At 51.1% G+C, this 24,141-nt stretch overlaps 1 protein-coding gene and 2 pseudogenes across 1 annotated transcript; all 3 read right to left on the reverse strand.

Annotated features, from left to right (window-relative positions):
- Positions 1-3,361: 3,361 nt before the first annotated feature.
- On the reverse strand, positions 3,362-3,952 carry LOC123415087. Its single transcript, XM_045106700.1, has 2 exons — positions 3,715-3,952; positions 3,362-3,618 (listed from the first exon to the last, which is right to left on the reverse strand). Exons 1-2 carry the CDS (start codon positions 3,889-3,891, stop codon positions 3,571-3,573), a joined length of 225 nt encoding a protein of 74 aa, XP_044962635.1. The 5' UTR covers positions 3,892-3,952; the 3' UTR covers positions 3,362-3,570.
- Positions 3,953-4,321: 369 nt separating this feature from the next.
- LOC123422529 lies at positions 4,322-4,434 on the reverse strand (annotated as a pseudogene).
- Positions 4,435-4,489: 55 nt separating this feature from the next.
- On the reverse strand, positions 4,490-4,621 carry LOC123422521 (annotated as a pseudogene).
- Between the last annotated feature and the right edge of the window lie 19,520 nt (positions 4,622-24,141).

Consider the following 24,141-nt stretch of genomic DNA (forward strand, 5'->3'; position numbering starts at 1 on the left):
ATCTCCATCATCTTGCTCATGGAGATGTCGCCTGTTCGGCCAAACTTAAGGTACAGATCCCTGTACCGCACGCCTGCCTTGAAGGCGCAGACTACTTGATGCTCGGTGACGTTCTCCACCGTGTGGTAGAGAGTTGTCCAACGCTGGATGAAGTCGCGCAGGGGCTCATTCTGCTTCTGGACGCAGTGCTGGAGCTCCACGAGGCCAGCAGGGCGCTTGCACGTCCCTTCGAAGGTCCTGATGAACACTCGGGCCAGATCTGCCCAGCTGTAGATGCTTGAGGGGGCCAACTGGTTCAACCACGCTCGCGCCGAGCCGTCGAGCATCAGAGGGAGGTGCTTCATGGCGACATGGTCGTCTCCTCCTCCGATCTGGACTGCCACTCGGTAATCATCCAGCCACGTTTCTGGCTTGGACTCCCCTGTAAACTTGCTAATTCCCGTCGCCAATCGGAAGTTGGGAGGGATGTCAGCCGAACGGATGGCTCGACTGAAACACTCGGGACCAGAAACGATGGTCCTGCTTCCACTCGGACGGTCAATATCGTGACCATCGCGGTGGGCTCGGCCCGTGTTGACCCTCCGCTGGGCGATGTGTCCTCTTGCGTCGGGCCTTGGGTCGTAAGTGCCGCCGACTGAACGCCGATCATCATGATGTCGGGGCCCGTAGGGCCCACCCCGCGGAGGGGTGCGTGAACGGAGACGATCTTCGGGGTTTATGGAACGACTGCCTCCTCTGTGTCGCTGATGAGAACCAGGGCTATGAACTGACCGATGCGTATTCGCATGAACACAGCTATTGTAGATCCTGTTGTGCGACTGGGAGACCGTCGAATTCTGCTGCTGCGCCGTGTGCAACAGGGCTCGGATCTGCTCGATCCCTCTACTAGCCTCTGAATCAGTCGGCTGGAGGGAATCGGCTATCTTGGCAGCTGCGGCTAAGTTGAGGAGAGGTGTGCGGAACAGCTCCACGTTGCTCCGCCGAGTGTGCCGACTGGCAGAACGGCGAGGCGGACGACGCGCGCCGGACGTTTCGCCGATCTCGTGCTCGTTCCGGCCAGCTTGACGGGGATCTTCATGGGAGTTGGCCATGTGTACTTCTGCTGCAGGCCCGCGACCCGCGTACTCGGAAGGAAACTCAGTCGGAACCGAGCCCGAGCGCTGGGATGGCGGGGCAACCACAACTGACTCAAGAACCGCCACTTGTGAAGATGCGTTCTGGCGCGCCTGGGCGTGTCGCACCCAACGCTGGAGCCGCAGACGGCGGGACCGCTTGTTGCGGCGCGTGACGGCGGTGTAGGTCGACACCGGAGCCGACTGCTGGAGAATAAGAATGCCGCGGGCGCCGGCACGGAAGTGCGTAGCCCCGTGACGGGGAAGCGCCTCGACGTCGAGAGGAGCATCCCGAAGCCACGCCGAATCGTCGACGATGAAGGAGAGAGCGCCGAAGAGGATCTGGTGACCCATGCTCGAATCGCCGCCGGACGACATGACGAAAGGAAGTAGTCGCAAACTCGCCGGAAGTCGCTTAGACGCCTGCCCCACGGTGGGCGCCAACTGTCGTGGGTATAAGCCTGACAGTAGATGTGTAGGGTACGAAAAGGATGGGCAGAGCCTTAGCTACGGCGAGGTTGTATGAGTTCAGGCCCCTCTGCGGTGGAGGTAATAGCCCTACGTCTCAGTGCTCAGGGAGCTTGTTGTCGAGTGGAAATATGGAATACAATGAATAGCTAACCCCTCTACGAGTGGGGGAGGGTGGCTTATATAGAGTGCGCTGCCCTCCACAACGGTTCCGGTACAGGGGTGGAGTAGTGGCGATTGACTGCATACGTTACAGGTAACGTATGCCCTAAATGCTAATAAATGCACCTGGAAACGTACGACCGTTTCCCTCCAGGGAGGTTACGATGCACCGAGTGGTAGCCAGTCGGTTAGCTTGATATCCTCCGAATGCTAGTCTCCGACTGGATAACTGAGGACCTGTTACCGACTGGATGATGGGGAGTCCTTAATTCAATCGGAGCTGACTAAGGGCCTTGTCCTTTGTGAGGGGTAGTCCTTGGGTAGGACTTACAGGGCAGGCCTATGACCCTACCCTAGAACTATAACCCCATCAACGAGCAAGCAAGTGAGAACGCCGAGGCTCAAACTCGGAGCGGAGGTGAGCTAATAACTCATGGACACGCTGAAACTCCAAGTCGGACCGCATAGTCTGACAACAACGGCAAACTCCACAAACAGCTGTCCGAATAGAGTCAAGCTGGCATTAGATGGCGAAACTCTTTGTGTAGAACTCATCAACACTGGAGTCACCTTGTTGAAGAGTGTGTTCCTGACGCACCACAGATAAGTAGAAAACATCACGAGAGGGCTGATAGCGCTGACAGAGATAAAACCACATTGCTGCAACAGTGTCGAGACCCATGAACTCTGAGGCAAACTAAGGACGAACACTCGAAGTGAGAACAGCAGCAGCCCGAGCATCATCGTTGCATCACTGAGTGTAAGCAGACAAATCATCACGGTAGACAGAAAAAGCATCTGAATAAGCCGATACCTGTTGACCATATCGACTGTTGCATCGTCGAGAGCCTTGGCTACATCCTGGTCAGCCTCGGAAGCATCAGCATCCAGAACAGGCGTCACCGACGGGGTAGGAGCCACTGGAGCAACAAAGCATGGCGGACAGGGGAGCTCAGTAGAGAGAACACCCCACAACAGAAAACCGCGCATGTGGATACGCATGAAGTCCACAAACTCAGAATAGTTGTTGCCATCGAAGATCATCGAACACCGATGAACATCAACATAGCTCGCGATGAACATCAACATAGCTCGAAGAAGGCATGCTGATCTCCCTCTCACTTTTTTTCCTCACAGGCAACCGATCCCAATCTGGATCAGGGCCCGAGCGGACCAACGGCCGGCGACGACCCACGGGCCAGGCACCCGCAGGGTAGGAGAGTCGGAAGGAGGCCGGACAGCCGCCTACAGCACGCGCAGGCCGGACGACAGTTGCAGGAAGCAACAGTCACGGCGTCGGGCGAGGAGGAAGCAGCGACGGCGCCGGACGACAGCGGCAGCGCAGCCGAGGCAAGGCCAGGCGAGGAGCAGCCGGTGGTGGTGGATTCGGGCGGGGCCGGACGAGGAAATGACCGGCAATGATGGATTTCGGGCGGAGCCGGACTTGGGGCTGGTGACGGCGGCAAAAAGGGGCAGAGTCGGGCAAGACCAGGGGCAGTCGGACGAGGAGAGGGTGGCCGAAGTAGCAACTAGCTCGCAGCTAGCAGCGGCGGCCGTGGAGGAAGAGAGCACGGAGCTGCAGCGTACGGGGTGGGAAAGAACCTAAGGATCCGATACCATGTTCGGAATGAGCAACTCACATTCACAGAGGCTAGTACATATACATGTGCTAAAAGTCAAGAAAACCCTTATACAATAGGGATATGCTATACACATCTAACAGTACATTGCTTTCACTTCACAGCACGGGCAACTGTTCAATATGGCTCTCTTATGTCTAAAGAACACGCATAAGGATGGCTTGGATCGGTGCCGAAACGGTCGTTGGTCACTCCTTCCTCCCAATGCCATGAGACATGTTGTAGATCCCTCGCCCCTGCACAGACCACATCAGCCCAATGAGCGACCGGAAGCTGAAGGAAATGTAGTACTTCGACAAGGAAGGAGTACGTGGATGTTCTGCTGCGCTTACAACGAGGAACATGCTGGAGGCGGCCAGGGCGAGAGGGATGGCGACCGAGGTGACCGCGTCGTAGCGCCCCTTGAGGTACGTCGGCCGGTGGACGCTCTGGAAGTAGCGCTGCTTCTCCGCCACCTTCTCCCTTGGCCGGAACGGGGGCTCCGGCTCCGGCGAGTACGACGGCGCCATGCCTCTCAGAATACACGGCGGGAACACTTGCTACTACGGCGAGCGATCTCTTGTAAAGCAGCTGCCGGTAGAAACGGATAGGCTGAGCGTCGCTGCGTCGGCATCTTTAATAGGCACTGAAAGCCGTCGGGCGTCAGCTAGAAACTCCCAGAATGCACTCAAAAGCAGAGCTCCCGGTCATTTCCGTACCAGATTTCAGACCCCGGGCCGTTCGATTCGGTCCGCCCAGAACGTTCTAGCTCAGTTTAGATTATACGTCCAAATATCCACTTTCAAACTGAGTGACCCAAACAAAGGTCTCCTGAATGGAAATACAAATCATGACCAGATTATTTGCTTCTAGCATGATCACCAAACTCTAATAAAAGGCAGACACAAATATGTTTTCTTAAAATCAAACCAGATTCAAATAATCTTAAATTAAGGGTTCGTAGGGGCCGCGCAAACGCGTATCCCTCCTATCAAAAATTATGACGTCCATTCTCCTACTAGAGGAGATGGTGAACCAATGCTCCTCGAGCTTTGCTACGCCTACGTAAACAGACTACATAATGTTACAAATGAGTTGATTTGGATTAATTGAATTGGCAGGATAAAAGTCAATAACGTAGTTTAAGTTAATGTGCTACGTAGGTCTAGCATTTTTTATGCTCCTCCCAAGTGCAATGAAAGGCACTAATCTAGACCATGGGTCTTGTTGATCATCCATTGACCCCGTCCAGGTAAGTATTTTTTCAGGTAGCACCAGGTGCCTGATATGGAGTCTCCGCTGTCATGCCTTTCTCTGTTGACGAGCGGTGTGGGACTAAGAGGCTGTTTGGTTCCCAGTCTAAGGTTGCCACTTCTAACCTTAGTCATGCCACAATAGTTAGACATGTGTTTGGTTCATTGCCATACTTGTGGCTTGCCACACTTTTATAGTTATATGGTCCACATGTCATACACTTAATTTTTTGCCAAATCTTGCCATACTTGTAGTGTCCATTTTGTTAGCTATACTTTTTGTGGCAGCCACACTTTGCCTAAGGTTAGTTGTGGCAAAGTTAGTCATGAACCAAATAGGTCCTAAATGTCCAGCGACATCGATCAGACGTGTTGCTATTTGTTTTTTACTCCATATTACTTTTTTTTGAAAGACAACCACTTTATTCATATCATAATGTTTTGAGGGATGCAGAGATTGTCAGGAGGGCAATCAAACCACACATGACGGTCTGGATCTAGGGTAGTGGCCATCCGTGCAAGGTTATGTGCCTCACTATTACTTTTGCGATACTCATGAATAAAAACACAACTACGAAAACTAGACATCCTTCCCTGAATATCATTTAGGATCATGCAATGCGCGCCCCGGTGTGCTTGTTCCTTCAGCTCATTAACGACTCTCAGACAGTCGGATGCAATCCGAACTTTGGAAATCATCATATCTTCCGCTAATGCAATGGCTTCTCTACATGCATGAGCCTCAAGCACCTCCGGATCGATCATGCCAGGAATAACCACCGCGGAAGCACCAAGAAAAACTCCCTGAGCGCTGCGATAAATGACTCCAACAGCCCCAGTATTTGATGACTTTGCCATAGCTCCATCCATATTACTACCATATGTCCTTGATAGCTGCAGGCCCATGGGCTGATGATAACGTCCAGGACTTGGGCTTATTGGGCCAAAGCGGATACATATTTCATCGAGGAGGCCGCGCGCGTATTCCTTTTTCTTGGGAAAATTAACCAGAATAACAAGCCAGTGCAAAGATTAGAGGTTTCCGCGTAACTCTACTCTTCTTGAGCCCAGCCTAACTGCAGTTAGTGGGACAGCCACATCTCCTTTTTTCAGGTGATAAGTTGTACTGTATATTATTCAGATGATAGTGTCCACACAATCAGCGAGAGCTATCTCAACGGCAACATCTGGACCATAACCAACACATGTCATGCTTCGTCCTTCTAATCTAGCAAAACTAGCTAAGCTAGGCCGACCGCCCCGTGGGCGGCGGCGCGCAGTGCGGAAACGGCGGGCAGCGGTTAGGTCTAAAAACTTACGGCAGATACCATGTTAAAAGAGAAAAAAATGATTGATAGAATAGCTGTTGTATTGCTTGAGGCTCATGGGCATATATATAGAAGTATAATGATTAACTTGAAGCACAAGGCAAGGTAGGACAAATTCTAGTATATCTCATATTTTCTAACTAGTCAATATACTCAACAGATTTTCATGAATAACACAAATATCACGAATTCCCAAAAAGTACTTAGTTCTCCTTAAGGGCATCTCCAATGGCTGTAAGATAGTTGTTGGTAAACTTTGCCATCTAGGATATATGATGATGTGGCAATAAATACATGACGAGAGAGAGGAAAGGTGTATGTAGATTAACTAACAGCTCTTGCACAAGCTCCGAGGTTACATAGAGTGCAATTGCATTTATTCACTGTCGTGGGTATAAGCCTGACAGTAGATGTGTAGGGTACAAAAGGGATGGGCAGAGCCTTAGCTACGGCGAGGTTGTATGAGTTCAGGCCCCTCTGCGGTGGAGGTAATAGCCCTACGTCTCAGTGCTCAGGGAGCTTGTTGTCGAGTGGAATATCCAATACAGTGAATTGCTAACCCCTGCACCAGTGGGGAGGGTGGCTTATATAGAGTGCGCTGCCCTCCACAACGGTTCGGTGCACAGGGGTGGAGTAGTGACGAATAAATGCCTATATTACAGGTAACATACGTCTTAAATGCTAATAAAGGCACATGGAAACGTATGACCGTTTCCCTCCAGGGGGGTTACGATGCACAGAGTGGAATCCAGTCGGTTAGTTTGATAAACTCCGAATGCTAATCTCCGACTGGACGGTCGAGGATCTGTTACCGACTGGATGGAGGGAACTCCTTAGTTCAGTCGGAACTGACTAAGGGTCTTATCCCTTATGAGGGGTAGTCCTTGGGTTGGACCTACAAGGCAGGCCTATGACCCGACCCTAGGACTATGACCCCATCATTAGTCCCCGAATGGATTGGGGTTGGAACGACGAAGCGATGCTTGAAGTTTGGATCCGACTGGAACGAATGTGACTTTGGCGTTGCTTGCCTCGATCCATTTTATCTTTTCTGACCAACGATCCGAGTGAAATTCTTTGTGGAATAAACTGTCGGAAACCGAGTGCTTCTAGGGTATCTCTTGACGCGACCAGTCAACTGACAGCGGCGGATTTTTCGGGATCCTCAAATTTCGGTTACCGCGCGCTCAACGGGGAAGACGCCATCGTGCTCGAGTAGCGCCTGACGCCTCAATTCTCGCGCCTTCATCTTCTCCACTGATATCGCCGCGGTTGGTCGGGGGATAAGGTTTTGGGGCCACCTGCCAGTGACACAGTCGGAACCTTACTTAAACCCCAGTGGCGAGGGTTTTCTCGTTACGCTCGCCGGATCTCTTTCCTTTGCTTGGTCCGCTCCTCTCGCCTTCCCCTGCGCACCCAAGCTTCCTCCTTTTCCTTCTCCTTCGCGGACCCGCAGCTTCCGCCATGACCAAGGGACAGACCAGCAAGCTGGAGGCGAAGAAGAAGAAGGGGAAGGCGGCGGCTCCTGCTCAGCGGCGGCAGCGAGCGTTGCCGGCGGGTGGATCCAGGGGGACTTCCTCCCCTCCACGGTGACGGAGGGGGATCTGCTGCAGCTGGTGGAGCACAGGATGATCGTGCACAAGTCGTGGAGGCTGCCGACGGAGAATGAGATCGAGCCGGCGCCCCTGGAGGGGGAGCGCGTCCTACTGCTCAGCCACGTATATCGAGGTTTCTCTCTGCCCCCGCATCCTTTCTTCAAAGGCATTATGAACCACTTCGGGGCGCAGCTTCACCACTTTCCCCCGAATGCTATAGCTCATCTCTCTGCTTTCATAGTCCTGTTCGAGTGCTTCATCGGCTGTCCTCCCCATTGGGGGCAGTTCAAACATATTTTCTCTGCTAGATCCCGAACTATCAAACGACTTCACCAGTCGGATGATAAGACACACCTTCTCCAGCTCTGCGGAGGCTTAGGTTTCCAGAAGAAGAGTAGGAGTAGTTATCCTGCCCTTCAGCTGAGTGAGTCGGTTAGGAACTGGCAGTCGACGTGGTTCTACTGCCAGGACGTTGCCTGCCCGAATGCCACGACAGGGCTGCCTCCCTTTAGATTAGATTGACCCGATCCGCCTAAGCAGCTTGCGCTCACGAAGGCGGAGAAGGTCGACATCCAGCCTCTGGTCGGCGCACTCGTAGATGTCGTCAGGAGGGGAGTCACCGGCATAGATTTGCTGGAGATTTTCCTCGGTCGACGCATACAACCACTGCAGGCTCGCGACCACGCCATGTGGCACTACACGGGGCCCGAAGACTCCACTCGGAGCAACGTCTTGGGCGTGACCAAGGAGAAGGTGGCGTCGTGGGTGCTCCAGATCACAGGCGCCTGTGAGAACCCCAGAGGGTCTCGGCGAGTGAGGGCTTTCTGCGTGGACAATCCTCCTCCGAACCAGGTGAGTACCATTTGTCGAGTGCATGTATCTGTCTTAGTTTTATTGCTTTCTTGAATCTCTGCCTTGCATCTGATGTCGCCGACTGTATTCTATGCAAGAGTGGACCAACTGGTTTTCTCCTGTCTCGAACGGGAACCCGGCCGAGGAGGAGGAGGAGGGAAGCCAGGAGGGCATCATGGAGAGCGCCGAGTATGTCTCCGACAGCGGAGAAACGGAGGAAGAGTCTAGTGAGGAGGAGGAGGAAGACGAAGAGCAGGACTCGCCGCCCCCACTGCCGGAGCACCGAACCAAGCGCCGACATGAACCTGCAGTTCCCTCGGCCCCTCCAGCATCCTCGAGTGCTCCGCCCACTGCTCCCGTGGTCCCGAGTGCTCGGAGCACCAAGAGGACCAGGAACGTTGCTGCTGAGCCTGCGGGTCAGCCTTCCAAGGTGGCTAAACCGAGCGGATCTAAACCTGGGAAGGCTTTGCCGCGGATGAGGGTCACTGTTCCCGTCACCTCAACGTAAGTGCATTGTTCTTCTTCTGATATTCGATTGAACTCATGTTTGATGGTCGAATGAATTTCACTCGACAGGGTTGCCACCTCTGCCACCTCTCCGGCGCGCCAGGAGGATGATCCCATGGACGCGGACAACGTCGTCTCGTCCCAGCCAGGTGCGTTGTAGCGATTCCGAAAGTTTTATATTATCGCATCGCAAATTCTGTCTTCGGTCTTGCCCCTTTCTTTTTCTGAGATCTCGCGCCGTTCGGTCTGGCAAGGGTGATTTATGTGGATGAGGGTGACCAGGGGAGACCTGAGCAAGCTGCGGAGCCTGTTCTTGAGGCTGTCCCGCCAGTTACTGCTCTCGCCACGGACGTGCCGCCGACTGAGGCGATGCCGCCGACTGAGGAGGCGCTGGTGGCTGCTGAACCGACTGGAGCGGGCCTTGGGATGCCCAATGAGCTTCCAACGATGCCAGGCCTGTCGAATGTCGAGTTCAACGTCCAGCACCTCCCGGAGGATCAGGCGGGAGCGGCCAAGGGGGCCATGGTGCAGGCGGAGCTAATGGCGGGAGAAGCCAAGAAAGCGTACGACTCCATCGCATCCTTGTACCAGCGGAGCTTGGAGCTGCGGGACGATATCCGAGTAAGTGGGCTAGTAAGTATTTACTTTTCTGTTGTAACCCACTGGGTGTGCTCGGATACCGTATGATGTTTGCAATGGGTTCGCTCTGAGTGAACCCAGTGGGTGTAGTCCCTGAGACTTCTGTCGAGTGCTTGCACCGGCAGTTGTCTTTATACATATGGTCTTTGACTTGGTCAGATCCGTAAATAATATGGTCGACTGCTAACAGTTGGGGCACTCGGAGTGCACCTACTGTAAGAGTCCCCGAGAGTAATTTTACTCAGGTCGGGTAGTATTAGCCTTGTAGGCGTAGGTGTTGTCATGTATCTCAATAGGGCGGACCTGTTTGAGTTTCATGCCAGTGGGGTCACTCTCAGGGAACCCACTGGGTGTAGTCCCCGAGACCGCTATCGACTGCTTGCGTCGGCAGGGGTCTGAAGAACTTAGACTTTTTAGTGTTGGATTTGTCTGATCGTCTCTTGTTGCTGGCTGGCAGAAAACTTGTGAGATGGGGACAACATACGAGACTCTTAGGGCGGAAAAGGTTCAGTTTGCCGGTGAGCTGGATGCGGCACTGATTGCAATGGCTGGTATGAAGGAGGTTATGGTGGAACGAGAGAAGTCGTTGGAGCAGGCTCGTGAAGCGAACAAGGCACTGACTGCTGAAGTCGAGAAGATGAAGGCGCAAAGGTCTGATCTGATGGGGCAAATTAATGTGCTGAACAAGCGGTGTATAGCGCTGGAGAAATACGTCAGTGACTGGGCTCGGCAGATGATGACGCGTCTGGGTGGTAAGTCCTGTTTTTCCGAGTGCTTGTGGTACGTGCGTTACACTCGGCGCTTATTGTTTGCTTGTCCTGTGTTTGCAGATTTTTGCATGGACGCTGAAGCTGAAGCAGCTGACGTGGAGCTGTCGATTCGCGAGAACATTCCACTCGGCGAGGACGCCAATCGAGATCTGCTCGCAGCGCACATTCGCGTGGGCAAAGTTGGTCCTTTCATTGGTCGACTGAGAGAAGTCGTCGGCCGGATCGACAAGGAGCTTTCGCCGGAAGATGAGTCGCGGCATGACATGGAAAACTTGATGACTCGACTGGAGGAGGTCCCAAACCGGGTGCAGTCATGGACGAAATCTGCGGCTCGCTGTGGTGCAGACGTTGCTCTGTCCCTGGTCCGAGTGCATTGCAAGGAGGTGCGCGAGGAGAAGCTGAAAGCGTTGAAGGTCGCCAACACGAAGAAACTTCGATTCGAAGACTTCATGAAAACCTTCCTTGAGAGTGCCACCCGCATCCCCGACGGGATCGACTTGGACACATTCGTGGAGCCCTCCAGTCCTGGCGCTAATCCGGACGACGCGTAAGAAAACTTTTACCTCGGTATGCCGAGTGTTGGTTGTAAGAAACCTTGGCCACTTCTGTTGGTCGTCACATTCTTGGTTCGGTGCGGGTAAGCTTGATCCGCACCGAGTGAACCATCTTTAGGTGAACTTCGAATTTGAATCAAATCGTTTGCTCTTCTGTTGCAATTTTGGCTCGAGTTTTGTTTGGCATTTCTTGGTTAAGCCAATGGCAAACATGCGGAGCATGTAATTGGCAGTTTCCTTGACATCTGTGTGAACCTCTCTGAGGGTCTGCCAAGTCACCGATGGATCTGTAGGATACACTCGAGGGTAATAGAGTACTTAGGCGATTCATGATCGCGACTAAGTCTTCGAGTGCGACAGATATGCCGCACTCGGAGCGAGTTGTTACCCATGTCAGTTGTCTTGACATCCACATGAGCCTCAATGAGGGTCTGCTACTCATGTAATTGTCAGTTGTCTTGACATCCACATGAGCCTCAATGAGGGTCTGCTGAGTCCCCGAGTGGATCTGTAGGATACACTCGAAGGTAATAGAGTACTTAGGCGATTCATGATCGCGGCTAAGTCTTCGAGTGCGACGGACATGCTCCACTCGGAGCGAGTTGTTACTCATGTAATTGTCAGTTGTCTTGACATCCACATGAGCCTCAATGAGGGTCTGCTACTCATGTAATTGTCAGTGGTCTTGACATCCACATGAGCGTCAATGAGGGTCTGCTGAGTCCCCAAGTGTATCTGTAGGATACAGTCGCGGGAAGCTTTCCCATTTCAGCGATTCTTGATCGCAATTAAGTCTTCGAGTGTGACGAGTAGTGCACGCTCGGAGAAAGTTATTACTTAGGCGATTCTTGATCGCAGCTAAGTCCCTGAGTGCGACGTTCAGTGCACGCTCGGAGAAAGTTATTACTTAGGTGATTCTGGATCGCAGCTAAGTCCCCGAGTGCGACGTTCAGTGCACACTCGGAGGAAGTTAGTACTTAGGCGATTCTGGATCGCAGCTAAGTCCCCGAGTGCGACGTTTTGTGCATATTCGAAGAAAGTTAGTACTTAGGCGATTCTGGATCGCAGCTAAGTCCCCGAGTGCGACGTTTAGTGCACACTCGGAGAAAGTTAGTACTTAGGCGATTCTGGATCGTAGCTAAGTCCCCGAGTGCGACGTTTAGTGCACACTCGGAGAAAGTTAGTACTTAGGCGATTCTGGATCGCAGCTAAGTCCCCGAGTGCGACGTTTAGTGCACACTCGGAGAAAGTTAGTACTTAGGCAATTCTGGATCGCAGCTAAGTCCCCGAGTGTGATGTTAAGTGCACACTCGGAGAAAGTTAGAACTTAGGCGATTCTGGATCGGAGCTAAGTCCTCGAGTGCGACGTTTAGTGCACATTCGGAGAAAGTTAGTACTTAGGCGATTCTGGAACGCGGCTAAGTCCCCGAGTGCGACGTTTAGTGCACACTCGGAGAAAGTTAGTACTTAGGCGATTCTGGAACGCGGCTAAGTCCCCGAGTGCGACGTTTAGTGCACACTCGGAGAAAGTTAGTACTTAGGCGATTCTGGATCGCAGCTAAGTCCCCGAGTGCGACGTTTAGTGCACACTCGGAGAAAGTTAGTACTTAGGCGATTCTGGATCGTAGCTAAGTCCCCGAGTGCGACGTTAAGTGCACACTCGGAGAAAGTTAGAACTTAGGCGATTCTGGATCGCAGCTAAGTTTTTTTTTGAGACCGGAGTATGTGACCGCGGAAGAATTCAGAATCTGCAAAAGCTCAATCTGCTTTATATTATTTCATCAATACTTGTTCTTTACATCGCTTCAGTCGACGGTCACGTGTAGAAGCGCTTCAGGAGATCTCCGTTCCATGCTCGCGGCTCGTCTGTCTCCCTGTCGATGTTGTAGAGTTTGTATGCTCCGTTGTTCAGCACCTTGGAGATGATGAAGGGTCCTTCCCAGGCAGGAGCCAACTTGTGAGGTCTTTGCTGATCCACTCGGAGCACCAGGTCGCCTGCTTGGAACGTGCGACTCCTGACGTGGCGTGCGTGAAAGCGCCGCAGATCTTGTTGATAAATGGTTGAGCGAGTCAGTGCCATCTCACGCTCCTCCTCTAGAAGGTCCACTCCATCTTGCCTTGCTTGTTCTGCTTCAGCTTCGGAGAAGAGTTCGACTCATGGAGCATTGTGAAGCAAGTCACTCGGAAGGACTGCTTCTGCTCCGTAAACGAGGAAGAACGGTGATCGCCGTGTAGATCTGTTCGGGGTTGTGCGGAGACCCCAAAGCACTGAAGGTAGTTCGGTGACCCATGCGCCAGCGGCATGTCCCACCTCTCGCAGGAGTCGGGGGCTTCAAACCTTGCAGAATAAGTCCATTCGCCCGCACTGCTTGTCCATTGGATTGAGGATGCGCCACGGAAGCAAAATCCACTCGGATACCTTGGCTTGCACAGAAACCTTTGAATCTGTCCGAGTCAAAGTTTGTCCCGTTGTCCGTGATTATGCTGTGAGGTACACCAAATCTGGAGATGATGTCCCTGACAAACTTGATGGCTGTTAGGGCGTCGAGCTTCTTGATGGGCTTGGCTTCAATCCATTTTGTGAACTTGTCGACTGCCACCAACAAATGTGTGTATCCTCCTTGGCCTGTCCTGAATGGACCGACTGTATCTAATCCCCATACTGCAAACGGCCACACAAGAGGGATTGTCTTCAACGCAGATGTTGGCTTGTGGGACTTGTTGGAGTAGAACTGACAGCCTTCATATCGGTCGACCATATCTTTAGCCATTTCGTTTGCCTGCAACTAGAAGAAACCAACTCTGAATGCTTTGGCGATGATCACTCTCGAAGAGGCGTGATGACCGCAGGTTCCCGAGTGAATATCTTCCAGGATTAATTGTCCCTCCTCTAGGGAGATGCATCGTTGAAGAACGCCTGAAACGCTTTCCTTGTACAACTGGCCATCAATGACAGTGAACGACTTCGACCTGCAGACTATCTGCCTGGCCTGGACTTCGTCTTCTGGTAATTCCTGCCTCAGGATATATGCAATGATCGACACAGTCCAATCGGGGATGACAGCAAGAATCTCCATGATCAGATCAACCACAGCAGGTACGTCGACTTCAGTCGGATCTGTCGAGCTCTTTGGTTGTACTGGTTCCTCTGTGAAAGGATCTTCTTTGACTGAGGGAAGGTGGAGGTGCTCGAGGCAGACGTCACTCGGGACTGGTTTCCGAGTGGATCCGAGTTTTGCCAACTCATCAGCTGCTTGGTTCTTCAGTCGCGGAACATGGTAGAGTTCTAGACCTTCAAACTTTTTCTCGAGCTTCCTCACCGCATTGCAGTATGTAGTCATGGTGGGGTTCCTGACGTCCCACTCCTTCATCACTTGATTGACCACCAAATCCGAATTGCCGTAGACCATCAGGCGACGGACGCCGAGTGAGATGGCCATGCGCAATCCGTAGAGGAGAGCTTCATACTCTGCCTCGTTGTTGGAGGAATCAAAGTGTATCTGCTGCACATACTTGAGTTTGTCGCCCTTTGGCGATATGATCACAACGCCAGCGCCGGAACCATTCAACATCTTGGACCCATCGAAGAACATTGTCCAGTGAGCCGAGTAGATGTGGGTTGGTTGCTGTTGTTCTACCCATTCTGCTATGAAGTCAGCCAGAGCTTGAGACTTAATAGCTTTCTTGGCCTCGAACTTGATATCACAGTACAACATCTCCATTGCCCACTTCGCCACTCGGCCTGATGCGTCTCGATTGTGGAGGATTTCCGACAACGGAGCGTCAGAAACGACATACACCGAGTGGTCTTGGAAATAATGGGCCACCTTCTTCGCAGTCATGTAAATCCCGTAGATAAGTTTTTGATAGTGAAGATACCTCTGCTTGGAAGGAGTCAGGACTTCGGAGACGTAATACACTGGCCGCTGAACTTTGTATGCTTTGCCTTCTTCTTCTCGTTCGACTGTAAGAACAGTGCTGACGACTTGATTTGTAGCCGCGATATACAGAAGAAGGGGCTCTTTACTGAGCAGAGCAGTAAGAACCGGCTGGGTGGAAAGTAGGACTTTGAGGTCGTCGAATGCGACTTGGGCTTTGTCTGACCACTCGAAAGTATCTGATTTCTTCATGAGTCGGTACAGAGGAAGTGCTTTCTCGCCGAGTCGACTGATAAACTTGTTCAAACCGCTAGGCAACCTGTGAGCCCTTGAACATCGTGTATTCTGACCGGCCTCTCCATTCGGACGATGGTCCCGATCTTTTCGGGTTGACATCGATCCCTCGTTCGGAAACGAAGAAACCGAGTAACTTTCCGCTGGGAACGCCGAATGAACATTTGGCGGGGTTGAGCTTGATATCGTACCTACGGAGGTTGGCGAATGTTTCTGCCAAGTCAGTCAGCAGGTCGGAACCTTTGCGTGACTTGACTACGATATCATCCATATACGCCTCCACATTCCAACCGATCTGGTCGAGGAGACACTTTTGGATCATGCGCATAAAGGTAGCTCCTGCATTCTTCAAACCGAAAGGCATAGTGATGTAGCAGAAGCACCCGAATGGGGTGATGAAGGCTGTTTTTAATTCATCGGGGCCATACAGACGGATCTGATGATAGCCCGAGTAGGCATCAAGAAATGACAAACGCTCGCAACCCGCAGTCGAATCGACGATTTGATCGATGCGGGGGAGCGGAAAATGGTCTTTCGGGCAGACCTTATTGAGGTGCTTGAAGTTGATGCACATTCGGAGCGACTTGTCCTTCTTGGGCACCATGATAACATTGGCGAGCCACTCGGAGTGGTGAACCTCGCGAATGAAGTTGGCTGCCAACAGCTTGGCCACCTCTTCTCCGATTGCCTTCCTCTTGTGCGCGGCGGACCGACGCAGGCGTTCTCGGACAGGCCGAGCGGTGGGATCCACATGCAGTCGGTGCTCAGACAACTCCCATGGTACACCTGGCATGCCAGAGGGTTTCCATGCAAAGATGTCCCAGTTCTCACGGAGGAATTGGGTGAGCTCGGCTTCCTATTTAGGATCGAGGGTGGTAGAGATGTTCGTCGGGGCAGCAGTGGCGTCCGTCGGGTGGATGCTGACCTTCTTCGTCTCTCCCGCCGACTGGAATGCAGACTCCGAAGCTGGCTTCTTCGAACGCATCAAGTCAGCGGGGTCGACTGTTTTCTTATACTCGTCAAGCTCGAGGACGGCCATCTGCTGGTCGACGATTCTTGATCGCTGCTGCAGACACTCTTCGGCCTGCTGTCAATTGCCCGTGATGGTGATCACACCTTTCGGGCCTGGCATCTTCAGCTTCAGGTATACGTAACACGGACGGGCCATGAAACGCACATACGCTGGGAGGCCCAGAATTGCGTGGTAAGCGCTCTGGAAGTCCACCACTTCGAACGTCAGCTTTTCCTTGCGGAAGTTCTTGTCGGAGCCGAAAACGATGTCCAACGCGATCTGGCAGAGTGACTTGGCCTTTCGTCCAGGGACGACTCCATGGAACTGCATGCTGCTCTCGCTGAGTTTGGACATCGGAATGCCCATCCCCTTGAGAGTGTCGGCGTACATGATGTTCAAGCCACTGCCGCCGTCCATGAGGACTTTGCGCAGTCGGACTCCCTCCACCACCGGGTCGACGACCAGAGCCTGTCTTCCTGGGGTGGGTACGTGTGCCGGATGGTCCAACTGGTCAAAGGTGATCGCAGTCTGAGACCATTTGAGGAACTTGGGGTTGGTAGGGGTGGCCATGTTCACCTCCGTGTTCACCAGCTTCAGTCGAATCTTGCTCTCAACGTCAGCGAAAATCATGAGTGTTGCATGGACTTGGGGGAACGGATCCTCCTTATCCTCCTCATCCTGTTCATTGTCCTTCTCACTCGGTTGCCCTTCGCTGAACCCCTGGATGAGGAGGTGACACTGTCGAGTGGTATGCTTCGCATATATGGGGTTGCCCTCTTCATCCATCTTCGTATGAACCGGACATGGCTGGTCCAGGATGGGGTTATTGAACTGCTTCTTCTTGGGGGTGAACCGAGCCTTCCCTTTGCCCTTGAACTTGGCATTGGTTACGGCTGCAGCTTCCGCCTGTGGAGCGGACGGAGCTTTCTGCTTTTGCTTCCGAGTGTTATTCCCATCTCCATCGGCGACTGTTTTGTGTTTGCCGCTTCGGATGCGGTCCTCTTCTTCGCCATTTGCATAGAGTGTTGCTATCTCCATCATCTTGCTCATGGAGATGTCGCATGTTCGGCCGAACTTCAGGTACAGATCTCTGTACCGCACGCCTGCCTTGAAGGCGCAGACTGCTTGATGCTCTGTGACGTTCTCCACCGTGTGGTAGAGAGTTGTCCAACGCTGAATGAAATCACGCAGGGGCTCATTCTGCTTCTAGACGCAGTGCTGGAGTTCCACGAGGCCAGCAGGGCGCTTGCACGTCCCTTCGAAGGTCCGGATGAACACTCGGGCCAGATCCGCCCAGTTGTAGATGCATGAGGGGGCCAACTGGTTCAGCCACGCTCGCGCCGAGCCGTCGAGCATCAGAGGGAGGTGCTTCATGGCGACATGGTCGTCTCCTCCTCCGATCTGGACTGCTACTCAGTAATCATCCAGCCACGTTTCTGGCTTGGACTCTCCTGTAAACTTGCTAATTTCCGTCACCAATCGGAAGTTGGGAGGGATGTCAGCCGAACGGATGGCTCGACTGAAACACTCGGGACCAGAAACGATGGTCCTGCTTCCACTCGGACGATCAATATCGTAACCATCGCGGTGGGCTCGGCCCCTGTCGACCCTCCGCTGGGCGATATGCCCTCTCGCGTCGGGCCTTGGGTCGTAAGTGCCGCCGACTGAACGCCGATCATCATGATGTCGGGGCCCGTAGGGCCCACCCCGCGGAGGGGTGCGTGAACGGCGACGATCTTCGGGATTTATGGAACGACTGCCTTCTCTGTGTCGCTGATGACAACCAGGGCTTTGAACTGACCGATGCGTATTCGCATGAACAGAACTATTGTAGATCCTGTTGTGCGACTCGGAGACCGCCGAATTTTGCTGCTGCGCCGTGTGCAACAGGGCGCGAATTTGCTCGATCCCCCTGCCAGCCTCTGAATCAGTCGGCTGAAGGGAATCGGCTATCTTGGCAGCCGCGGCCAAGTTGAGGAGGGGTGTGCGGAACAGCTCCACGTTGCTACGCCGAGTGTGCCGACTGGTAGAACGGCGAGGCGGACGACGCGCGCCGGACGTTTCGCCGATCTCGGGCTCGTTCCGGCCAGCTTGACGGGGATCTTCATGGGAATTGGCCATGTGTACTTCTGCTGCAGGCCCGCGACCCGCGCACTCGGAAGGAAACTCAGTCGGAACCGATCCCGAGCGCTGGGACGGCGTGGCGACCACAACTGACTCTAGAACCGCCCCTTGTGAAGACGCGTTCTGGCGCGCCTGGGCGTGTTGCACCCAACGCTGAGCCGCGGACGGCGGGACCGCTTGTTGCGGCGCGTGACGGCGGTGTAGGTCGACACCGGAGCCGACTGCTGGAGAAGAAGAATGCCGCGGGCGCCGGCACGGAAGTGCGTAGCCCCGCGGCGGGGAAGCGCCTCGATGTCGAGAGGGGCGTCCCGAAGCCATGTCGAATCGTCGACGATGAAGGAGAGAGCGCCGAAGAGGATCTCATGACCCATGCTCGAATCTCCACCGGACGACATGACGAAGTGATGTAGTCGCAAACTCGCCGGAAGTCGCTTAGACGCCTGCCCCACGGTGGGCGCCAACTGTCGTGGGTATAAGCCTGACAGTAGATGTGTAGGGTACGAAAGGGATGGGCAGAGCCTTAGCTACGGCGAGGTTGTATGAGTTCAGGCCCCTCTGCGGTGGAGGTAATAGCCCTACGTCTCAGTGCTCAGGGAGCTTGTTGTCGAGTGGAATATCCAATATAGTGAATTGTTAACCCCTGCACCAGTGGGGGAGGGTGGCTTATATAGAATGCGCTGCCCTCCACAACGGTTCGGTGCACAGGGGTGGAGTAGTGGCGAATAAATGCCTACGTTACAGGTAACGTACGTCTTAAATGCTAGTAAAGGCACATCGAAACGTATGACCGTTTCCCTCCAGGGGGGTTACGATGCACAGAGTGGAATCCAGTCGGTTAGTTTGATAAACTCCGAATGCTAATCTCCGACTGGACGGTCGAGGATCTGTTACCGACTGGATGGAGGGAACTCCTTAGTTCAGTCGGAACTGACTAAGGGTCTTATCCCTTATGAGGGGTAGTCCTTGGGTTGGACCTACAAGGCAGGCCTATGACCCTACCCTAGGACTATGACCCCATCATTCACTCTTCTTTTATTAGATAATTTGGATGCAACCATTGGAGTAGTTGTATGATCCATTGTTGGTTGATGACATGGATAATTTTACCAACAAGACTACATACAAACTATTGAAGATGCCCTAACTAACGAAGAAAATCGATCTGTCCAAATCCCTCGATTGGAGCAGTTTGACTGTAATAATAGAGTTGATCTCAATAATGATAGGCAAGTCACAGCATCTGCAATCAGGTTGGCAAATCCGGTCCCTCAAACGCCTGCACATGCGTCCGGACGCATCCACGGGTATTGACTGGGCACGCCTTAAATTGTCCCTCACATCTGCATCCCTAATATCAGACACCCTATATCTATACTAGCCATGCAACATGAAGATAAATTATGTAGAACATCACACTGACTATGAAACGGAGCAAGATATACACATTTCAATCATCAAAAGACCACACGGATACCCAAAAGGTACTCAAAGTCTGGGTTTTTTCACTGTTTTGACCCACGTGACGTAAAAAAATCACAAAACAAACTCGATCTAAAAGTATTTCATGATCTGACCCCTTTTAGAAACGCTACACACCGTGACGTTGCTGCTGGATGTAAAAACGCCAGTCTATTGTGATGTTACTGCTCCAAATTCAGACGTCAGCCTACGCGCACGCACGTTGCAGGACACACAAGAAACCCATGGCCCTTGGCGTTTTTGTGCAGCCTGGAAACGCCAAGCCTCATGGCGTTGCATGCATGGAGATGAAGCCACCAGCGGTGTGCCGTGTGCGCGCGTGCGTTGCGTCGGGCGGAAGCGCGTGGGTGCACGGCCAGCTAGCGAGCAGCAAGTATACGTACTACTACCTCCTTTTCGGTTTATAAGGCTTGCGTGTATTCCTAGATCTATAATTTGACCAACATAAGTTGAGTTGTATAGTCTAAAAATTATACCATTAGAAAGTAGACGAATTGAAGTTTTCAATGATATATCTTTTGTGGTATATAACTTGTATTATGTTGATCTATTTATCAACCTAGAGATACGTGCAAGCCTTATAAACCGAAAAGGAGGTAGTACTAGTACTTGGTGGCAAGTGGCAAGTGGGAAGGATACGCCACTGTTTCTACAGCAGGGATCCCACCATTGTCCGGTGGCGTGCGGCATGCATGCACTTTCCCTGCTGCTCCGGAGTAGCCAGCGGGTCTTTCACGATGCATGCACCCACCATTGTCTGCTCCGGAGTAGCCAGCGGGTCCTATCTAGCTGCAAGTGCTACTGCTAGCTACTGTATGGCTGCTGCACTAGCGCCGCTAGGACGTTACTGGCCGCAGCGCGCGCGTAGGTTGTGGCGCATAGCTAGGCCGTAGCGCGCGCATTGTACACAACGCACGCGCGCACACTGCACACCGCCGATGGCTTCATCTCCATGCATGCAGACAGGCGTTTGAATTTGAAACACAAACGTAAGATAGACTGGCGTTTTTACGTTGAGCTGCAACGTTACGGGCTCTGGCGTTTCTAAAAGGGTCAGATCCGAAAATACTTTCAGATTGAGATTGAGTTCATCCTGTGATTTTTTTACACCACATGGGTCAGAACAGTGAAAAAGTCCTCAAAGTTCACATACGAGGGACATGTTCTACTATCTACTCTTCCTTTTGTACCTAAATAATTGTAGTTGGAAAGAACTAGTCTAGTTTATCTCAACTATAATTATTTAGGTACAGAGGGAGTACATTACAAAATAACTACAAATTAAGGACGGAGACGACGGAGATTCACCACTTTCTTGTCGGGCCTTTGCCCTTCTGGTCGTCGATGCAACTGTAGGTGTCCATGGCTGATGGAGGGTCTTGGTCGTCGTCGAAGGAGGTACAACTGTCATCATCGTCCTCGTCATCCGAGCCGCCTCCGCTGCTGCCTCTTTTGCCTCGCGCTCTGATTCGTCAATAACAAGCCGGGGCTCCTTTGCGTTCTTCTGCCGCAGGTGGTGAACATCCGTTTCCGCTGTTGTGAGGGACACACAGTAGACCCATGCGCGTGAGCTGCGGCGATGCTGCAGATCCGGAGCCTTCGATGTCCACCTTGAACCGCTTCAAGGCCATGCGGAGAGCCAGCTCCTCCTCGTAGTCGAGGACAAAGTCGAAGTGGCTGCCGGAGCTTGATATCGGATTGGGTTGGATTGAATCAGAGAGGGAGATGAGAGGACTGAGCGAGAGAGACGAGTGAGGGTGATCTAGGGTTCGAAGCGAGGATCAGATTCGCTACAAGAAATAAGCTCATTTATGACAAAAAATAATGACATCGGTTTTATTGGTCATTGATCTATGACTAAAATTTACAAAAAGGTCATGAGGTGTCTAAGAGGGTCCAAACCCTAGAAAACTTTGACCATCTCTATCAAGAAGGTCATAATCCCATTGCACAAAATGGTCACTCTCATGTGTAGCTCTATTTATGCCCGTATTGTAGGTCCTCCATGACAAAATTAAGAAGGTCATAGGCTTAACTAGAGGTGACTGGGCAGACAACTCGACATTTTCGCCTACGTGTCTTGTATATGTATCGACAAGGCCACAAAGTATAAGTACGTTCAGAGGTCGGAATTTATATTTTTTTGATTATCCTCAAAACGGTGAACATGATTGTTCCTAGATAATGGTTGAATCTTGAAAAAAAATTAGTGGTTCTCTGGTTAAATAGGTACTCTTATACCTAGATATAATTTTGGAAAAAATCATGAGCAAACTATAACCGCAGTTCAAATTTGACCCGCTTCTAGCTGAATCGATGGAAATTTGTCTTTTTCACTAGAGGTGGGTCGAAAGATCTTGGCACTAAACAATTGTTTCAATTGTACATTAGATATGACTAGCAAAATGGCCCGTGCGTTGCAACGGGAGAAAAAACATAATCTTCAATGATGATGACCACATTATGTTCACACATCATCGTTTGATTTTGAAATTTTATGCACAAATGCAAGAAAATGTTTCTTCTTTTAAATTTATTCACAAGTTGAAGCAATCTTTACATTTTCAAAAAAAAATCATGGTTGTCAAAAATCTTGGTAACTCAAAGAATTATTCTTAATTTCAAGAATTTTTTTTAGAAAACATACAATAATAATCCGATCCATCCAACAGTTAATTTTTCAAAAATCACACGGGTATATTTTCACAAAGACTTAGAAGCATTAATGTTTAACTACATACATTAGATCTTTCATGAACAATTTTACAAATATGAGAACAATTTTAAAATCGAGAACATATTTTACAATTTACAAACATTTACTAAAAATCGTGAATATTTTTTATATTTCAAACGGGTTTAAATATTTTCTTTTGAATTCGCGACCAATTCTAGAAAAGACGGACATAATTTTTTATGTTGGAGGATTTTTAATACATGGAATTGTATTTGAGATCATGGACTTTTCTTATTGTACAAACATTTTTCTAAAATTACAAACATTTTATTATATATGCGAGCATTTTTTACAAAACTCCGAGCAGTTTTTGAAGTCATAAACATTTTAATTTTTTAAATATGCTGATTTATAATTTTCAGTTTATTAAAATTTTAAAGATTATTTGAAGTTCTAAATTATTTAATATAAATAAAAAGGAACTGAAAATAAATAAATAAACAGAACTAAAATCTTTTACAATGTATATCATAATCTTGTCATGTTTGAAGACATAATAAATTATAAAAACTGAATTATACAATCTGAATGGCTCCAAAAAGAGGCCCCTAGTGAGTTTGATCGGACAGCCATCTCGGGTTCAATGGGCAGTGGCTCATTACCCGTTGTGCTGAAATGTGCAAAAGCCAACCGGCGACCGGCTGAAATGTCGCAGTCATGACTCATGGAGCACTGTGCCAGGACCAGATGTTAATATGTTATCCAGATCGATCAGGCTAAATTAAACAACCATACTCACTAACTAACCTACGACTCGGCACGAATCTGCTGATCGCGTGCAGAGACAGATACGGCAGCTTCCGCTCCAATCTATCAACCCTCTTGATTTCATCTGTTTTTCAACAAGAGCACGGGGTTCCCTTGCCAAGCATCGATCGATGATAGCAGGAACATTTTCACACACACACGGGCGCTTGATTTACAAAAATCAAATCAAGGATGATTGATTAATTTCGGTTTTCACAGCAGGAGGTGAGTTTTCACTTTTCAGAGCAGGAGGTTGCCGAGGGCGAGGCCGACGCACACCACCAGCGCGACCCACCACGCGGCAGCCACCCGGTGCCCCGCGCCATCGTCCTCCTCGGGCTCCGCGCCGGCGGCTCCTCCTCCTGCCCTGAGCGCGGAGTTCTCGGCCTCCAGCATCATCACCCACCGTCGGTGCGCCGAGAGCGCCACCGAGTCCCGCACGAGCAGCGCCGCGAGGCCTCCGCTGCTGGTGGCCAGCTTCTCCTCCGCCTCCCGCGCCCGCGACTGCGACCGACGCAACGCGTGTGACTAGCAGCTTCTAAGGACAGATCTGATGGTGGTGTTGACGTTCATGTAGAACAGCTCCAATTATGAAGTTTGAAGAAGCTTACTTCAAGTTAGAACAAAATGGAAGTTTCCTGTGATATGGTTGTGTATGTTATATTATGTTAGGTTGTAAGTTGATGAAATACTGAGTATTGCTAGCTATTATGTGCCCTTCTGATTCGCTGCGAGTTATGTACTATAATGTGATTATGTACTATAATGTGATTATCTTCTTGCTGGATAGAAGATCCGTTGAAATAGGCCATGACTCTTACTTAATTAGGCCATGCAATTGGGTATAGCATTGAACAGCTAGTTTTAAGAAAGTTGCTAAAGGCATGCAAAATTACCATGTCCCAATAATGTTTGCTTAACAAAATACCCCTATCAAAATAAAAAAAACAGATCCTTGAAATTAATGAATAGGCTGTATTTATGGGCTTGGTCCGTTGGGCCACTAAAAAT

This window comes from Hordeum vulgare, chromosome 1H (assembly GCF_904849725.1).
Source record: "Hordeum vulgare subsp. vulgare chromosome 1H, MorexV3_pseudomolecules_assembly, whole genome shotgun sequence".
Lineage (NCBI taxonomy): Eukaryota > Viridiplantae > Streptophyta > Magnoliopsida > Poales > Poaceae > Hordeum > Hordeum vulgare.

Coding starts and splice junctions, on each gene's coding strand:
- LOC123415087 (XM_045106700.1), bottom strand. CDS start 3,891: ATGGCGCCGTCGTACTCGCCGGAGCCGGAGCCCCCGTTCCGGCCAAGG. Junction 3,619..3,714: donor CCTCCAGCATGTTCCTCGTT/GTAAGCGCAGCA, acceptor TGGTCTGTGCAG/GGGCGAGGGATCTACAACAT.